At 40.1% G+C, this 13,897-nt stretch overlaps 1 protein-coding gene across 1 annotated transcript in view; it reads left to right on the top strand.

Annotated features, from left to right (window-relative positions):
• TTN (titin) overlaps nt 1-13,897 on the top strand; it is a 284,036-nt gene that overhangs the window by 194,236 nt on the left and 75,903 nt on the right. The window contains exons 244-266 of the mRNA XM_007450732.1: nt 119-415; nt 536-722; nt 1,192-1,307; nt 1,400-1,699; nt 1,814-2,113; nt 2,207-2,312; nt 2,402-2,598; nt 2,682-2,987; nt 3,087-3,365; nt 3,924-4,223; nt 4,334-4,636; nt 4,750-5,112; nt 5,408-5,710; nt 5,842-6,141; nt 7,863-8,159; nt 8,262-8,546; nt 8,644-8,937; nt 10,264-10,563; nt 10,671-10,979; nt 11,068-11,258; nt 11,655-12,084; nt 13,400-13,708; nt 13,842-13,897. The exon at nt 13,842-13,897 is cut by the window's right edge and continues 87 nt beyond it. Of these exons, the coding sequence (XP_007450794.1) occupies nt 119-415; nt 536-722; nt 1,192-1,307; nt 1,400-1,699; nt 1,814-2,113; nt 2,207-2,312; nt 2,402-2,598; nt 2,682-2,987; nt 3,087-3,365; nt 3,924-4,223; nt 4,334-4,636; nt 4,750-5,112; nt 5,408-5,710; nt 5,842-6,141; nt 7,863-8,159; nt 8,262-8,546; nt 8,644-8,937; nt 10,264-10,563; nt 10,671-10,979; nt 11,068-11,258; nt 11,655-12,084; nt 13,400-13,708; nt 13,842-13,897 (6,128 nt within the window). The remainder of the gene's footprint in view (nt 1-118; nt 416-535; nt 723-1,191; nt 1,308-1,399; nt 1,700-1,813; nt 2,114-2,206; nt 2,313-2,401; nt 2,599-2,681; nt 2,988-3,086; nt 3,366-3,923; nt 4,224-4,333; nt 4,637-4,749; nt 5,113-5,407; nt 5,711-5,841; nt 6,142-7,862; nt 8,160-8,261; nt 8,547-8,643; nt 8,938-10,263; nt 10,564-10,670; nt 10,980-11,067; nt 11,259-11,654; nt 12,085-13,399; nt 13,709-13,841) is intronic.

Genomic DNA, 13,897 nt, shown 5'->3' with positions numbered 1-13,897 from the left:
CCCCTGCATCGGCAGGCGGACTCTCAACCACCGCACCACCAGGGAAGCCCCCAGCTACTTTTGAAAATAAAACATATTAAACAAATGCTTTTCTCTGAGTGTGTACTGTCATCCACAGATAAACCTGGACCCCCAGCTGCTTTAGACATCATGGAAGTGACCAACGAGTCATGTCTTCTCACATGGAACCCACCACGTGATGATGGCGGATCTAAAATCACAAACTATGTCGTGGAGAGAAGAGCGACCGACAGTGATATGTGGCACAAGCTCTCGTCAACTGTCAAGGATACAAAGTTCAAGGCAACCAAATTAACACCCAATAAAGAATACATCTTCAGAGTTGCTGCAGAAAACATGTACGGTGTTGGTGAGCCAGTTCAGGCCACTCCAATAACAGCCAAATATCAGTTCGGTAAGCTTCTCATTAATCAGGTGGCTAAAAAAAAAAAAAATAGATACTTGTGTCAAAGTTGGATTTAGGTGTCATATTTATATACAGGACATATAACACATATGATTATCCCGTCTATAGATCCACCTGGACCTCCAACTCGCCTAGAACCTTCTGATATCACAAAGGATGCAGTGACCCTCACATGGTGTGAGCCAGATGATGACGGTGGCAGCCCCATCACGGGTTACTGGGTTGAAAGATTAGATCCTGATACTGATAAATGGGTTAGATGCAATAAGATGCCAATAAAGGATACAACATACAGGTAGGCCCAAGGTCTCCATCAAGATGTCAAAAAAGCAGTTTATATAAATTTTCATTCTTTAGCATTCCTTTTGATTATACCTGATTATATATTACTATAAAATTTTAAATTATTTTTACTTATCTTTTCTATTACCACATAATTTCAAAAATGATATAAATTCCATTGAAGGGCACATTTCTTAATTTCTTACCATAAAATATAAACTGTCTGGAAGTTCCAAAGTGTTTGGTCCTCTAGTATATTATGGTAATGATTATTATTATAGATATTATAATCAGATTGGTACATGTGACCAAATCTAAAGTGTGACAGTTAAAAGGCAATTTTTAATTTATGTTGAAATATTTCAGTTAAATATCCAAACCAGTTTTTCACAATTTAAATAAATTAGCTGCTTCTATGTGAAATAAACAGAGGTTTCTCCTTCTTATCGTGGTATTCAACTCACACTTTGTTCCTAATTCAGAGTGAAAGGTCTCACCAATAAGAAAAAATACAGATTCCGTGTGTTGGCTGAAAATCTTGCTGGACCTGGAAAAGCAAGCAGATCAACTGAGCCAATCTTAATAAAGGATCCCATAGGTATTATTCATATATTTTCTGTGAATATTTTGAAGCTTATATTAATTCCTTTTGGCAAACCTCAATAATGGTTTCATTTCATTGGCTTGCAGATCCTCCATGGCCCCCTGGAAAACCAACCGTGAAAGATGTAGGCAGAACATCATTAATGTTGAACTGGACAAAGCCAGAACACGATGGAGGGGCCAAGATCGATTCTTACGTCATTGAAATGCTAAAGACTGGAACAGAGGACTGGGTCCGAGTGGCCGAAGGGGTTCCCACCACCCAGCATTTGTTCCCAGGGCTCATGGAAGGGCAAGAATACACATTCCGAGTTAGAGCTGTGAACAAGGCGGGCGAAAGTGAACCCAGCGAACCCAGTGACTCTGTGCTTTGCCGGGAGAAACTTTGTAAGTCACTCTTAATTATTTCATCCCTGCTATCTAATCTCTTAGTGACTACTAGAAAATTCAGTGAAGACTGAATATTGGACAATAAGAAACTGAATTTTTTTTTTCCTTCAGATCCCCCATCACCACCTCGCTGGCTTGAAGTTATCAATATTACAAAAAATACAGCAGACCTAAAGTGGACAGTTCCTGAGAAAGATGGAGGGTCGCCCATCACCAACTACATTGTGGAAAAGAGAGATGTGAGGCGGAAAGGCTGGCAAACAGTGGACACAACTGTCAAGGACACCAAGTGCACAGTGACCCCGCTGACCGAGGGTTCTTTATACGTGTTCCGAGTTGCTGCAGAAAATGCCATAGGACAGAGTGACTATTGTGAAGTCGAGGACTCTGTCCTGGCCAAAGACACCTTTAGTATGCTCTCTAACTTCATCTTTGTGACACCATTTGTAGTGGATTGTCACTTTTCTCCCTGGTTTTTCTAACCACTGAATATTTTGCTTTCAGCCACCCCTGGACCACCCTACGCTCTGACAGTGGTTGATGTGACGAAAGGACATGTTGACCTGAAGTGGGAACCACCTAAAAATGATGGTGGAAGACCAATACAGAGGTAGAATTTTAATTAACTCATAAAGAAAAATTTACATTCGGCTGAAAATTCTTTATTCATGCTCATGAAGTGCTTTGTTATTTCAACAGATATGTCATTGAGAAGAAAGAAAAGTTAGGTACCCGTTGGGTGAAAGCTGCAAAGACCTCAGGACCTGACTGTAACTTTAAAGTAACTGATGTCATTGAAGGAACAGAGGTCCAGTTTCAGGTTCGGGCAGAGAATGAAGCTGGAGTTGGACACCCAAGCGAACCCACAGAAATCCTGAAAATTGAAGATCCAACAAGTAAGTAGTGTTGATTATACGAAGGATATTGTCTAGAGCTTGATGATGAGACTGTGCATGTGAATGTTTCACTCTCTTTTCAGGTCCTCCTTCACCTCCCCTTGACCTGCATGTGACTGATGCTGGGAGAAAGCACATTGCCATTGCTTGGAAGCCTCCAGAGAAAAATGGTGGAAGTCCTATTATAGGATACCATGTTGAAATGTGTCCAGTAGGCACTGAGAAATGGATGCGAGTTAATTCTCGCCCAATAAAAGACTTGAAATTCAAGGTTGAAGAAGGTGTTGTGCCCGACAAGGAGTATGTTCTGAGAGTGAGAGCCGTCAATGCTGTTGGTGTCAGTGAGCCATCTGAAATCTCCGAAAACGTGGTTGCCAAAGACCCAGACTGTAAGAACAAGTTTCTTTTTATAATGAATAAAGTAAGCTTTACTCATACACTGCATTTTGACACACCCTTTTTTTCCCCTTTTGGATTATCTCTTACAGGCAAGCCAACAATTGATCTGGAGACTCATGACATTGTCGTCATTGAAGGTGAAAAATTAAGCATTCCTGTTCCCTTCAGAGCTGTCCCAGTTCCAACCGTTAGCTGGCATAAAGATGGCAAAGAAGTTAAAGCAAGTGATAGATTAACAATGAAGAAGGATCACATCTCTGCACACCTTGAAGTTCCCAAGAGTGTCCATGCAGATGCTGGAGTTTACACCATTACCCTGGAGAATAAGCTCGGCTCAGCAACTGCCTCCATCAATGTCAAAGTCATAGGTAAGCGTTCTTTGATGAAACACCAGACATTCTTCACCTGTTGGGAAAATTGGTTAACTCTGCAATGTTAGTATAAGTGGCTTCATGAGCTGGCCATTTGTAAACTAAATGTCCTTTCAGATTATTTCTTCCCACATGAGAAGCAAAGCAATTCTGAAGAGATGAAATTGCTATTTAAACTCTGATTACACTAATTTACTTCTGTTGTAATTATTTGCATGTGAAGTACTAATTTAAATACAAGATATGGCACACACAAAGAATGTTTAAATAACCAGTATTCATTTATTAACTGTATTTGCATGTTTTCATAGTGTTCTCAACCAGGAGTGGTAACATTTTCTGCCCCCTTCCCCCCCACAAATGGATGGTGTTTCGAAATTTGGGGGGCCATTTTTGCTTGGAACAAAGACAGACTAAGGGGGAAGTTACTGACATTTAGTAATTGGGAGCCAAGGATGCAAAATGGCCTGCAATGTCCTACTCAGAGAAAGAGTGTGCTCTTAATATGCTGACTTTTCAGGTTACGATAATAATTGTCAATTTGATTTCTAATAGGCCTACCTGGACCATGCAAAGATCTTAAAGCAAGTGACGTGACCAAGAGTTCTTGTAAATTAACCTGGGAACCTCCAGAATATGATGGTGGAAGCCCAATTCTTCATTACGTCCTAGAACGCAGAGAAGCTGGGAGGAGGACGTATATACCAGTCATGTCTGGTGAGAACAAACTGTCTTGGACTGTCAAAGATCTCATACCAAATGGTGAATACTTCTTCCGTGTTAAAGCTGTCAACAAGATTGGTGGAGGCGAATATATTGAACTGAAAAATCCAGTCATTGCTCAAGATCCGAAGCGTAAGTTTGAGCATGAATTTAATAGAGCTAAGAGTTAATATGCATTTTTTTTTTATTATTTTAAGAAGATGAGTTTCCCTATATTAAACAGGTTTTTTCTTTTTCTTCAGAGCCCCCTGATCCACCTGTGGACGTTGAGGTACATAATCCTACAGCTGAGGCAATGACTATTACATGGAAGCCACCTTTGTACGATGGAGGGAGCAAGATAATGGGTTACATCATAGAGAAGATTGCTAAGGGTGAAGAGAGATGGAAGAGATGCAACGAACACCTGGTACCAGTCCTGACCTATACAGCAAAAGGCCTTGAAGAGGGAAAGGAATACCAATTCCGTGTGCGAGCAGAAAATGCTGCTGGTATTGGCGAACCTTCTCGGGCCACTCCTCCAACCAAAGCGGTAGATCCTATTGGTAAGTTGTGTTTAATGGGTTTGCCATTCTCCCATCGTAAAAGAAATGAGAATAAGGTTTTGTCAGATATTTTAATCAGAACTGAAAACAATTACTGTTTTTAATCATTGCAGATGCCCCGAAAGTCATTATGAGAACAAGCCTAGAAGTGAGACGAGGTGATGAAATAGCACTCGATGCAATTATTTCTGGGTCACCTTACCCAACTATCACGTGGCTAAAGGATGAAAATGTTATCACACCAGAGGAAATTAGGAAGCGGGTAGCACCCTTGGTTAGGAGGAAGAAGGGTGAAGTTCAAGAAGAAGAACCATTTGTCCTGCCTCTGACACAGCGTTTGAGTATCGACAGTAGTAAAAAAGGAGAATCTCAGCTACGTGTCCGAGATTCTCTCCGACCTGATCATGGCCTGTTTATGATCAAAGCTGAAAATGACCATGGTATTGCAAAAGCTCCTTGTACCGTCAGTGTGCTAGGTAAGTAGGTAAAACTACACTTTCCAATGGAAGAAAGTTAATACGAGTTTTGCGGGCAGTTAACAGAAGTGGGAAATAGCTTCAGCAAGGTATCCTCGGTCCCATTTTTTTTCTCCTGGCTATGTAAAAGAAATCAACTGACCTTGTCATTCATTAGCTAATGTGATACAGAGATAGATGTAGAAAAAACAGAAGTTTATGTCACAGAAGCACACTGTGTTTAGAAGCACACTAAACATTTACATTTTCCAGTGCTACACAAATTTTTAACCACTTCTGTCTTTCACAACATCAGATATACCAGGACCACCAGTCAACTTCGTATTTGAAGATATTAGAAAGACCTCAGTCATCTGTAAATGGGAACCACCCCTTGATGATGGTGGCAGTGAAATTTTAAACTACACTTTGGAAAAGAAAGACAAGACAAAACCTGACTCAGAATGGATTGTCGTCACTTCAACACTTAGACATTGCAAATATTCAGTGACAAAGTTGATTGAAGGAAAAGAGTACCTCTTCCGTGTCAGAGCTGAAAATAGGTTTGGGCCTGGACCACCATGTGTTTCAAAGCCACTTACAGCTAAAGATCCATTTGGTAAGGCTCTTTAGCATTTAAGCTTTGCCTTTTTATCATATGTTGGTATATATATTATCACAGCTTGTAAACTTAAATTTTCATGTCATGCTAGGGAATTAATTCAAATATGGCTTTTTAATTTTAATCAGAACCACCTGATGCACCCGATAAGCCCATTGTGGAAGATGTCACCAGTAACAGTATGCTAGTGAAATGGAATGAACCAAAAGATAATGGAAGCCCCATCTTGGGTTACTGGCTTGAAAAACGTGAGGTGAATAGCACACACTGGTCTCGTGTCAACCGAAACCTTCTGAATTCTTTGAAGACCAATGTAGAAGGCCTATTAGAGGGACTCACCTATGTCTTCAGAGTATGTGCCGAAAACGCAGCTGGACCTGGAAAGTTCAGTCCCCCCTCAGATCCCAAAACAGCACATGATCCAATCTGTGAGTAATTCCTTAAGAAGAAAGTGGGGTATAGCATGGTCACCATAATTAACAGTACTGTTTTATATGCTTGAAAGTTGTTGAGAGTGTAGATCTTAAGTGTTATCAAAAAGTGGTAATTATGTGAGGGAGTGGTGGTGTTAACTAACATTATTGTGGCAATCATTTTGCAATATATACATGTATCAAATCATCACATTGTACACCTTAAACTTACATACGTTATATGTCAATAACATCTCAGTCAAGCTGCAAAAAAATCAAACTAAATACTAGCAATGACTATAGACATATGTTGAGGTTGCAATGTAAAATTTTAAACATCTGTATTTATAACTAACTTAAAAGCTTCACAAAGCAATAATTACCCATACTACACGCAACACACTGTGGGAAAAAAAAGTGGGGTCACGTAAGCTACTGCACATTTTAAAACCATCAGTGAGTTGTTTTTTTAAATAAATTTATTTATTGGCTGCATTGGGTCTTCGGTGCTGAGTGCAGGCTTTCTCTAGTTGCGGCGAGCGGGGGCTACTCTTTGTTGCAGTGCGTGGTCTTCTCATTGCGGTGGCTCCTCTTGTTGCGGAGCACTGGCTCTAGGCATGAGGGCTTTAGTAGTTGTGGCTCGCAGGCTCGGTAGTTGTGGCTCGTGGGCTCTAGAGCACAGCCCCAGTAGTTGTGGTGCCCAGGCTTAGTTCTGCGGCATGTGAGATCTTCCCGGACCAGGAAGATGAACCCACCGAAACCTTCTGAATTCTTTGAAGACCAATGTAGAAGGCCTATTAGAGGGACTCACCTATGTCTTCAGAGTATGTGCCGAAAACGCAGCTGGACCTGGAAAGTTCAGTCCCCCCTCAGATCCCAAAACAGCACATGATCCAATCTGTGAGTAATTCCTTAAGAAGAAAGTGGGGTATAGCATGGTCACCATAATTAACAGTACTGTTTTATATGCTTGAAAGTTGTTGAGAGTGTAGATCTTAAGTGTTATCAAAAAGTGGTAATTATGTGAGGGAGTGGTGGTGTTAACTAACATTATTGTGGCAATCATTTTGCAATATATACATGTATCAAATCATCACATTGTACACCTTAAACTTACATACGTTATATGTCAATAACATCTCAGTCAAGCTGCAAAAAAATCAAACTAAATACTAGCAATGACTATAGACATATGTTGAGGTTGCAATGTAAAATTTTAAACATCTGTATTTATAACTAACTTAAAAGCTTCACAAAGCAATAATTACCCATACTACACGCAACACACTGTGGGAAAAAAAAGTGGGGTCACGTAAGCTACTGCACATTTTAAAACCATCAGTGAGTTGTTTTTTTAAATAAATTTATTTATTGGCTGCATTGGGTCTTCGGTGCTGAGTGCAGGCTTTCTCTAGTTGCGGCGAGCGGGGGCTACTCTTTGTTGCAGTGCGTGGTCTTCTCATTGCGGTGGCTCCTCTTGTTGCGGAGCACAGGCTCTAGGCACACGGGCTTCAGCAGTTATGGCACGTGGGCTCAGTAGTTGTGGCTCGTGGGCTCTAGAGCGCAGGCTCAGTAGTTGTGGCACACAGGCTTAGTTGCTCTGCGGCATGTGGGAATCCTCCCAGACCAGGGCTCGAACCCGTGTTCCCTGCATTGGCAGGCAGATTCTTAACCACTGTGCCGCCAGGGAAGTACCCATCAGTGAGTTTTGATTTCTGTGTCTGCATTCATTCTAGCTCCACCTGGGCCACCTGTCCCAAGAGTCACTGACACAAGTTCCACAACTATTGAACTGGCATGGGAACCCCCAGCTTTCAACGGTGGTGGGGAAATTGTTGGCTACTTTGTTGATAAGCAGCTGCTTGGCACAAATGAATGGTCCCGCTGCACAGAGAAGATGATCAAGGCCCGTGAGTACACTGTCAAAGAAATCCGAGAGGGTGCCGATTACAAACTTCGAGTGAGCGCCGTCAACGCTGCAGGTGAAGGACCGCCTGGAGAAACAGAACCCGTTACTGTGGCTGAACCACAAGGTACTTAAAAGTTACATAAATAAGATGATGGCTATTTTCCCAGTCTGAGATTTTTTTTTTCCATCTTTCTTGGGCTAATGTATGACTGTTCTCTTTCAACAGAGCCTCCAAATGTGGAACTAGATGTTTCTGTCAAGGCTGGAATACAGATCATGGCTGGGAAGACTCTCAGAATTCCAGCTGTGGTAACTGGTCGTCCAGTGCCAACAAAAGTGTGGACCATAGAAGAAGGAGAGCTGGATAAAGACCGTGTTGAAATAGAGAACGTTGGAACCAAATCTGAACTAATTATCAAGAATGCATTAAGAAAAGATCATGGCAGATATGTGATTACAGCTACCAATAGCTGTGGTTCTAAATTTGCAGCAGCCCGGGTAGAAGTTTTTGGTAAGGAATATTACATGGATTTCCACAGGATTTTTCCTAAGTGATGATACTATCTTCTTATTGCATTGATTTTTTCTGTCGCCGTTTTATTTTTCAGATGTCCCTGGTCCAGTTCTTGATTTGAAACCCGTTGTAACAAACAGAAAAATGTGTCTGCTTAACTGGTCTGATCCAGCAGATGATGGAGGAAGTGATATCACGGGCTTTATTATTGAAAGAAAGGATGCTAAGATGCATACTTGGAGACAACCAATAGAGACTGAGAGATCTAAATGTGACATCACAGGTCTCCTTGAGGGACAAGAATATATGTACCGTGTGATTGCCAAGAACAAGTTTGGCTGTGGCCCTCCTGTTGAAATAGGACCAATTCTTGCAGTTGACCCACTAGGTAAAAAAGAAGGTTTTCATTGTGTATATAAAGTAAATACTGATTGCTCCTAGTTACGTCACTTATGTATAGAGCTTTATGGCTTCAAACTCCCAACAGTCTCAAGATCTATAGCTGGAATAATGAGAAAGTAATGAGAAAGGTAAACTAAATAACTACTAGCAACTTTATACCATGTTTACAATAATTTCAATGTAATTTTTGCACAAAACTGGGCATGGTTTTGCATGCTGAAAAACCTGAATCACTGGAGCTTAGCATAACCTAAAAATAGTTTAGAAATATTACATCTTAGTAAGAAAATACACTGGAGTAATTAATTTAATAGTCCAGTAGTCAAAGAGAGTTCGTTGTTTTTGAAAGATTACAGGACAGAAAACTACCTTAGCGTAAATGCTTTCGTCTTCCTTTAGCCCCTCAAGTAGTCCCCAGACTGGAAGGATGAGGGGGCACCAAAACCAGAAAGAGCCACCAAAGAATGGAAACCCAACCAAAGGAGATCTCCTTGACCAGTATAAACAAATAGGAAGCCCTAATATTGCACACACTTGGTAATGCATGCTGACATCCCATCCTAGAAAGCAAAGTCTTTGAGGATGCCCCGTTCCCCAAGACAGAGGAGTTATTCCTCCTCCACCACCACCACCACCCAAAAACAGGAACAAAATTACCTCCTCACTGTAACAGCTCATCTCAAAATGTCTACTACGGCTCAGGTTGTGCCAGAAAGAACAGGACAGAGTTGGACTTCTAGCACTAAGCTCTGCTTCTGGCTGCGATAACAGTCAAGAGTGGATTGGGTCTAGTTTCACCATGCAAAGCTTATTCTTTCTATCTTGTCCTTCAGGACACAAAACTACAGCAGCATTACATAAATTCTCTTTCCACCCCCTGTTAAACCCACACTTGAGGCAACATGGTCCAAAGTGTGTTCAGTAGACATATCCATTTTCTGTTAATAAGAAAGGAACACTTGCTCTCAGCTGGTCATTCAAAGCAAAACTTCACAGACAGCCCTCCCAGGTCATTAAAATTAGAAGCTTTCCCACTGACAGAGGTAAAATATCTAAAATGCTAAATATAAAAAAGCATACATGCACCTCAATTTTTAATCAATAATCTTGACTATAGAGTTTACCAAGAAAAATTCTGACTATACGAACGCCTATAATTCTGTTAACTGAGATATTCTGAGGATTTTAAAGACAGATGTAACAATGTGCCAAACAGAAACCTATTTTTCACATAATTAATCCGAACTGAAATGTGATTTCTTACATGAATACTTATTTCATTCTTGTCATTTCAACCTGCCTCTGGTTAAAGGTCCTCCAACGTCTCCCGAGAGGCTTACATATACGGAAAGGACCAAGTCCACTATCAACCTTGACTGGAAAGAGCCCCGCAGTAATGGTGGCTGCCCCATCCAAGGCTATATCATTGAAAAACGGCGTCATGACAAACCTGACTTTGAAAGAGTTAACAAGCGACTCTGCCCAACCACATCTCTTCTGGTTGAAGATCTTGATGAACACCAAATGTATGAGTTCCGTGTCAAGGCCGTCAACGCAATTGGTGAAAGCGAACCTTCCCTGCCTCTTAATGTGGTCATACAAGATGATGAAGGTGTTGAATCTGAACATAATAATCATTTTAATGCACTTTATCTCATAGGTTGAGCAAACATCCTTATGACTTTGCTATTTTTTTTCCCCTTTCCCTTCTCTTTGCAGTGCCTCCAACTATTAAGTTGCGCCTGTCTGTTCGAGGAGACACCATCAAAGTTAAGGCGGGAGAGCCTGTTAACATCCCTGCAGATGTGACAGGCCTTCCAATGCCTAAAATTGAGTGGTCCAAGAATGAAACTGTGATTGAAAAACCCACCGATGCACTTAAGATAACCAAGGAGGAAGTATCCCGAAGTGAGGCAAAGACTGAGCTTAGCATTCCCAAAGCAACCCGGGAGGACAAAGGCACTTACACGGTGACTGCTTCTAATCGCCTTGGCTCAGTGTTCCGAAATGTCCATGTTGAAGTATACGGTAAGTGACACGCTTTCTTACAAAAAAAAGAAATCCACTGTCTGTTTAAGAATTTGCTTCTCAATCTCCTCCTTTGGTTCCTTTTCAGACCGTCCATCCCCACCAAGAAATCTTGCTGTTACTGACATTAAAGCTGAATCTTGCCACTTAACGTGGGATGCCCCTCTAGACAGTGGTGGGGGTGAAATCACCCATTATGTCATTGACAAACGCGATGCAAGCAGGAAGAAAGCTGAATGGGAAGAAGTCACCAACACTGCTGTAGAGAGGAGATATGGGGTAAACTCTTCTAAGTATTTTCTTATGCACACTTAAAGGACATAACTCTGAATTAACATCATTCTAGCATGACCTTGGAATTTAATGACTAAACTCAAAACCACACACAAAAAGTTTAAGTATAATTTTTAGCATCTTGCACATAAAGCCACTTAGTAAATACTTTGATATACAGATCCTCTTTCACTTGAGAGAGCCATTATTAGGTGCAATAAATTTACACATTCTCATTTTAAAAGACTTTCTCCATGTTTGAGTGGAGAAACTCAGATAACTGAGTTTATAGAAGTATTTCTTTTTACAGTCTTCCCTACCAAAATAACTGGAATTTTAAAACAAGTGAAAATCAATGTAAGCATATTGTTTTTAAGAAATTATTATTCATCTGATTTCTAGATCTGGAAACTTATCCCCAATGGTCAGTATGAGTTCCGAGTTAGGGCAGTAAATAAATATGGAACCAGCGATGAATGCAAATCAGATAAAGTGGTCATTCAAGATCCTTATCGCACTCCTGGACCTCCGGGAAAGCCAATAGTTTTGGAGCGCACCAAAGGGTCGATGCTAGTGAGCTGGACTCCTCCTCTGGACAACGGCGGCTCTCCAATTACTGGCTACTGGCTGGAGAAGAGAGAAGAGGGAGGTGCCTACTGGTCCCGTGTTAGTCGAGCACCGATAACCAAAGTGGGATTGAAAGGCGTGGAATTTAATGTTCCCCGTTTGATTGAAGGTGTTAAATACCAGTTCAGAGCGATGGCAATAAATGCTGCAGGAGTTGGCTCTCCCAGTGAACCATCAGACCTAGCTGTTGCAGGAGATCCCACATGTAAGTATGCTTCCATTTCTGGAATTTATCAAGGGCAAAGCCACTAAATGGATAGCTCTGCTCTTAAATTTCTTGCATATTTCTATGCCAAATTATTTCATTTATTAAAATAAAAAGTTTCATACTTATATAGACTATCAGAAGTATATATGTGTGTATACATATATACACACACTATGCACACATATCTAATATGTACATATACATGTATACGCATACACATACGTACAAAAACTCATACAGTGTTTAAACACTTAGATTAAATCTAGTATTGTACGAGGAATCACAATAATAAAGACCCTGGACTATAAGCTCCTCTCTGCCCCCATACCTTAAATAAACCTCTCTCTCATTAATTAGCTACTGTGGAAATTATCTCCCTCACTAAACAGGCAGACCCTCCAGTAGGAGTTCAACAAAAGCAAAAGGTTGTTAGATTTTCAGTAGTATATATTGAATAAAGATATAAGATCTTCAAGCACAGTCTGTGAGGTCAAATAAAAGAAAAAAACAATTCTGAAAGATCTATGAGCAGATCGGTTCAAAAATTAAAATACCATGGCCTTAATGATTAATTTCATTTGCTATATAAATGGATTTTCTGTGGGGAAAAAAAATTCAGCTATTTGTTCAAAAGACTTAAAATAATCTAAGTTCTATACAGAGCATAAATAAAAAATGAATTAGTCATTCATCCTGCAAGCTGGTAGTAAACATATGCTATGTGCAAAGAGCTGTCCTAGGCACTGGAGAGGAAAGAGCTATGGTTAAAAAGATGAATGGAGTAAAAGAATTTCCATAATCGTAAGGCACTGTCAGAAATGTGATGGATTGTCACTTGATTAGGGACAGGGTCAATGGCTACAGTAAAGGGCTTAAGATTAGTTTGTGTTCAAAGGTTTACCAGCTAATGATGAAATCATTTTTTAATTTTAATTTTATGGTAGGTTAAATTAAAATAAGCTTTCAGTAGAGAATATTGCAGAATCTCTTCAAAGGGACCTCAAAAGTAAAATAGCTTTTCAACCGATTATGTGTAAATAGAATATTTCTCTATCTAGAGCTAGTCAGTAATCTTTCTACTCCCAGTTAGTTGTTTGCTTTCTTTGTTTTAGCATTAATGCTAAATGAAAATAGATTTTCTTATATTTCTCTTGTCTAGAAGGTAATTTATTCCTTTGGCATTCCTATTTTAATATTTTAATAGATTAAAAATAAGATATGATCAGGTATAGTAAAACATTCTTATAGTATATAAATCTATCATCCCACCAGCTTCAAAATCTGATTTTTTTTAATTTATTTTTTTTATTAGATCCACCTGGGCCACCTTCTCGCCCAGAGGTCAAAGATAAAACAAAGTCAAGCATCTCACTAGCATGGAAACCTCCAGCCAAAGATGGTGGCAGTCCGATCAAAGGATACATTGTAGAAATGCAAGAAGAAGGTACTACTGACTGGAAAAGCGTAAACGAACCAGACAAACTTCTACCTACCTGTGAATGTGTGGTGCCGAATTTGAAAGAGCTCAGGAAGTACAGATTCCGAGTGAAAGCTGTCAATGAAGCTGGTGAATCTGAACCAAGTGATACAACTGGAGAGATCCCTGCCACTGATATTCAAGGTACTAGTCCTTAATCCATTTATGTATTCATCTTTTGATCTTATTATGAAATTGATTCATTTGTTGAAGACATGTCAATTACTTTTTTGAAAAAGGTGAGCTAAATCCTGTTATATTATCCATGGTATTACAGAGGTACCAGAAATTTTCATTGACATTGGAGCACAAGACTGTCTGATTTGTCAAGCT

The sequence above is a fragment of the Lipotes vexillifer genome, unplaced genomic scaffold (assembly GCF_000442215.2).
Source record: "Lipotes vexillifer unplaced genomic scaffold, Lipotes_vexillifer_v1.1 scaffold29, whole genome shotgun sequence".
Taxonomy (NCBI): domain Eukaryota; kingdom Metazoa; phylum Chordata; class Mammalia; order Artiodactyla; family Lipotidae; genus Lipotes; species Lipotes vexillifer.
Note: the sequence above shows the minus strand (reverse complement) of the source record. Positions and strands in the feature narration are given on the sequence as shown.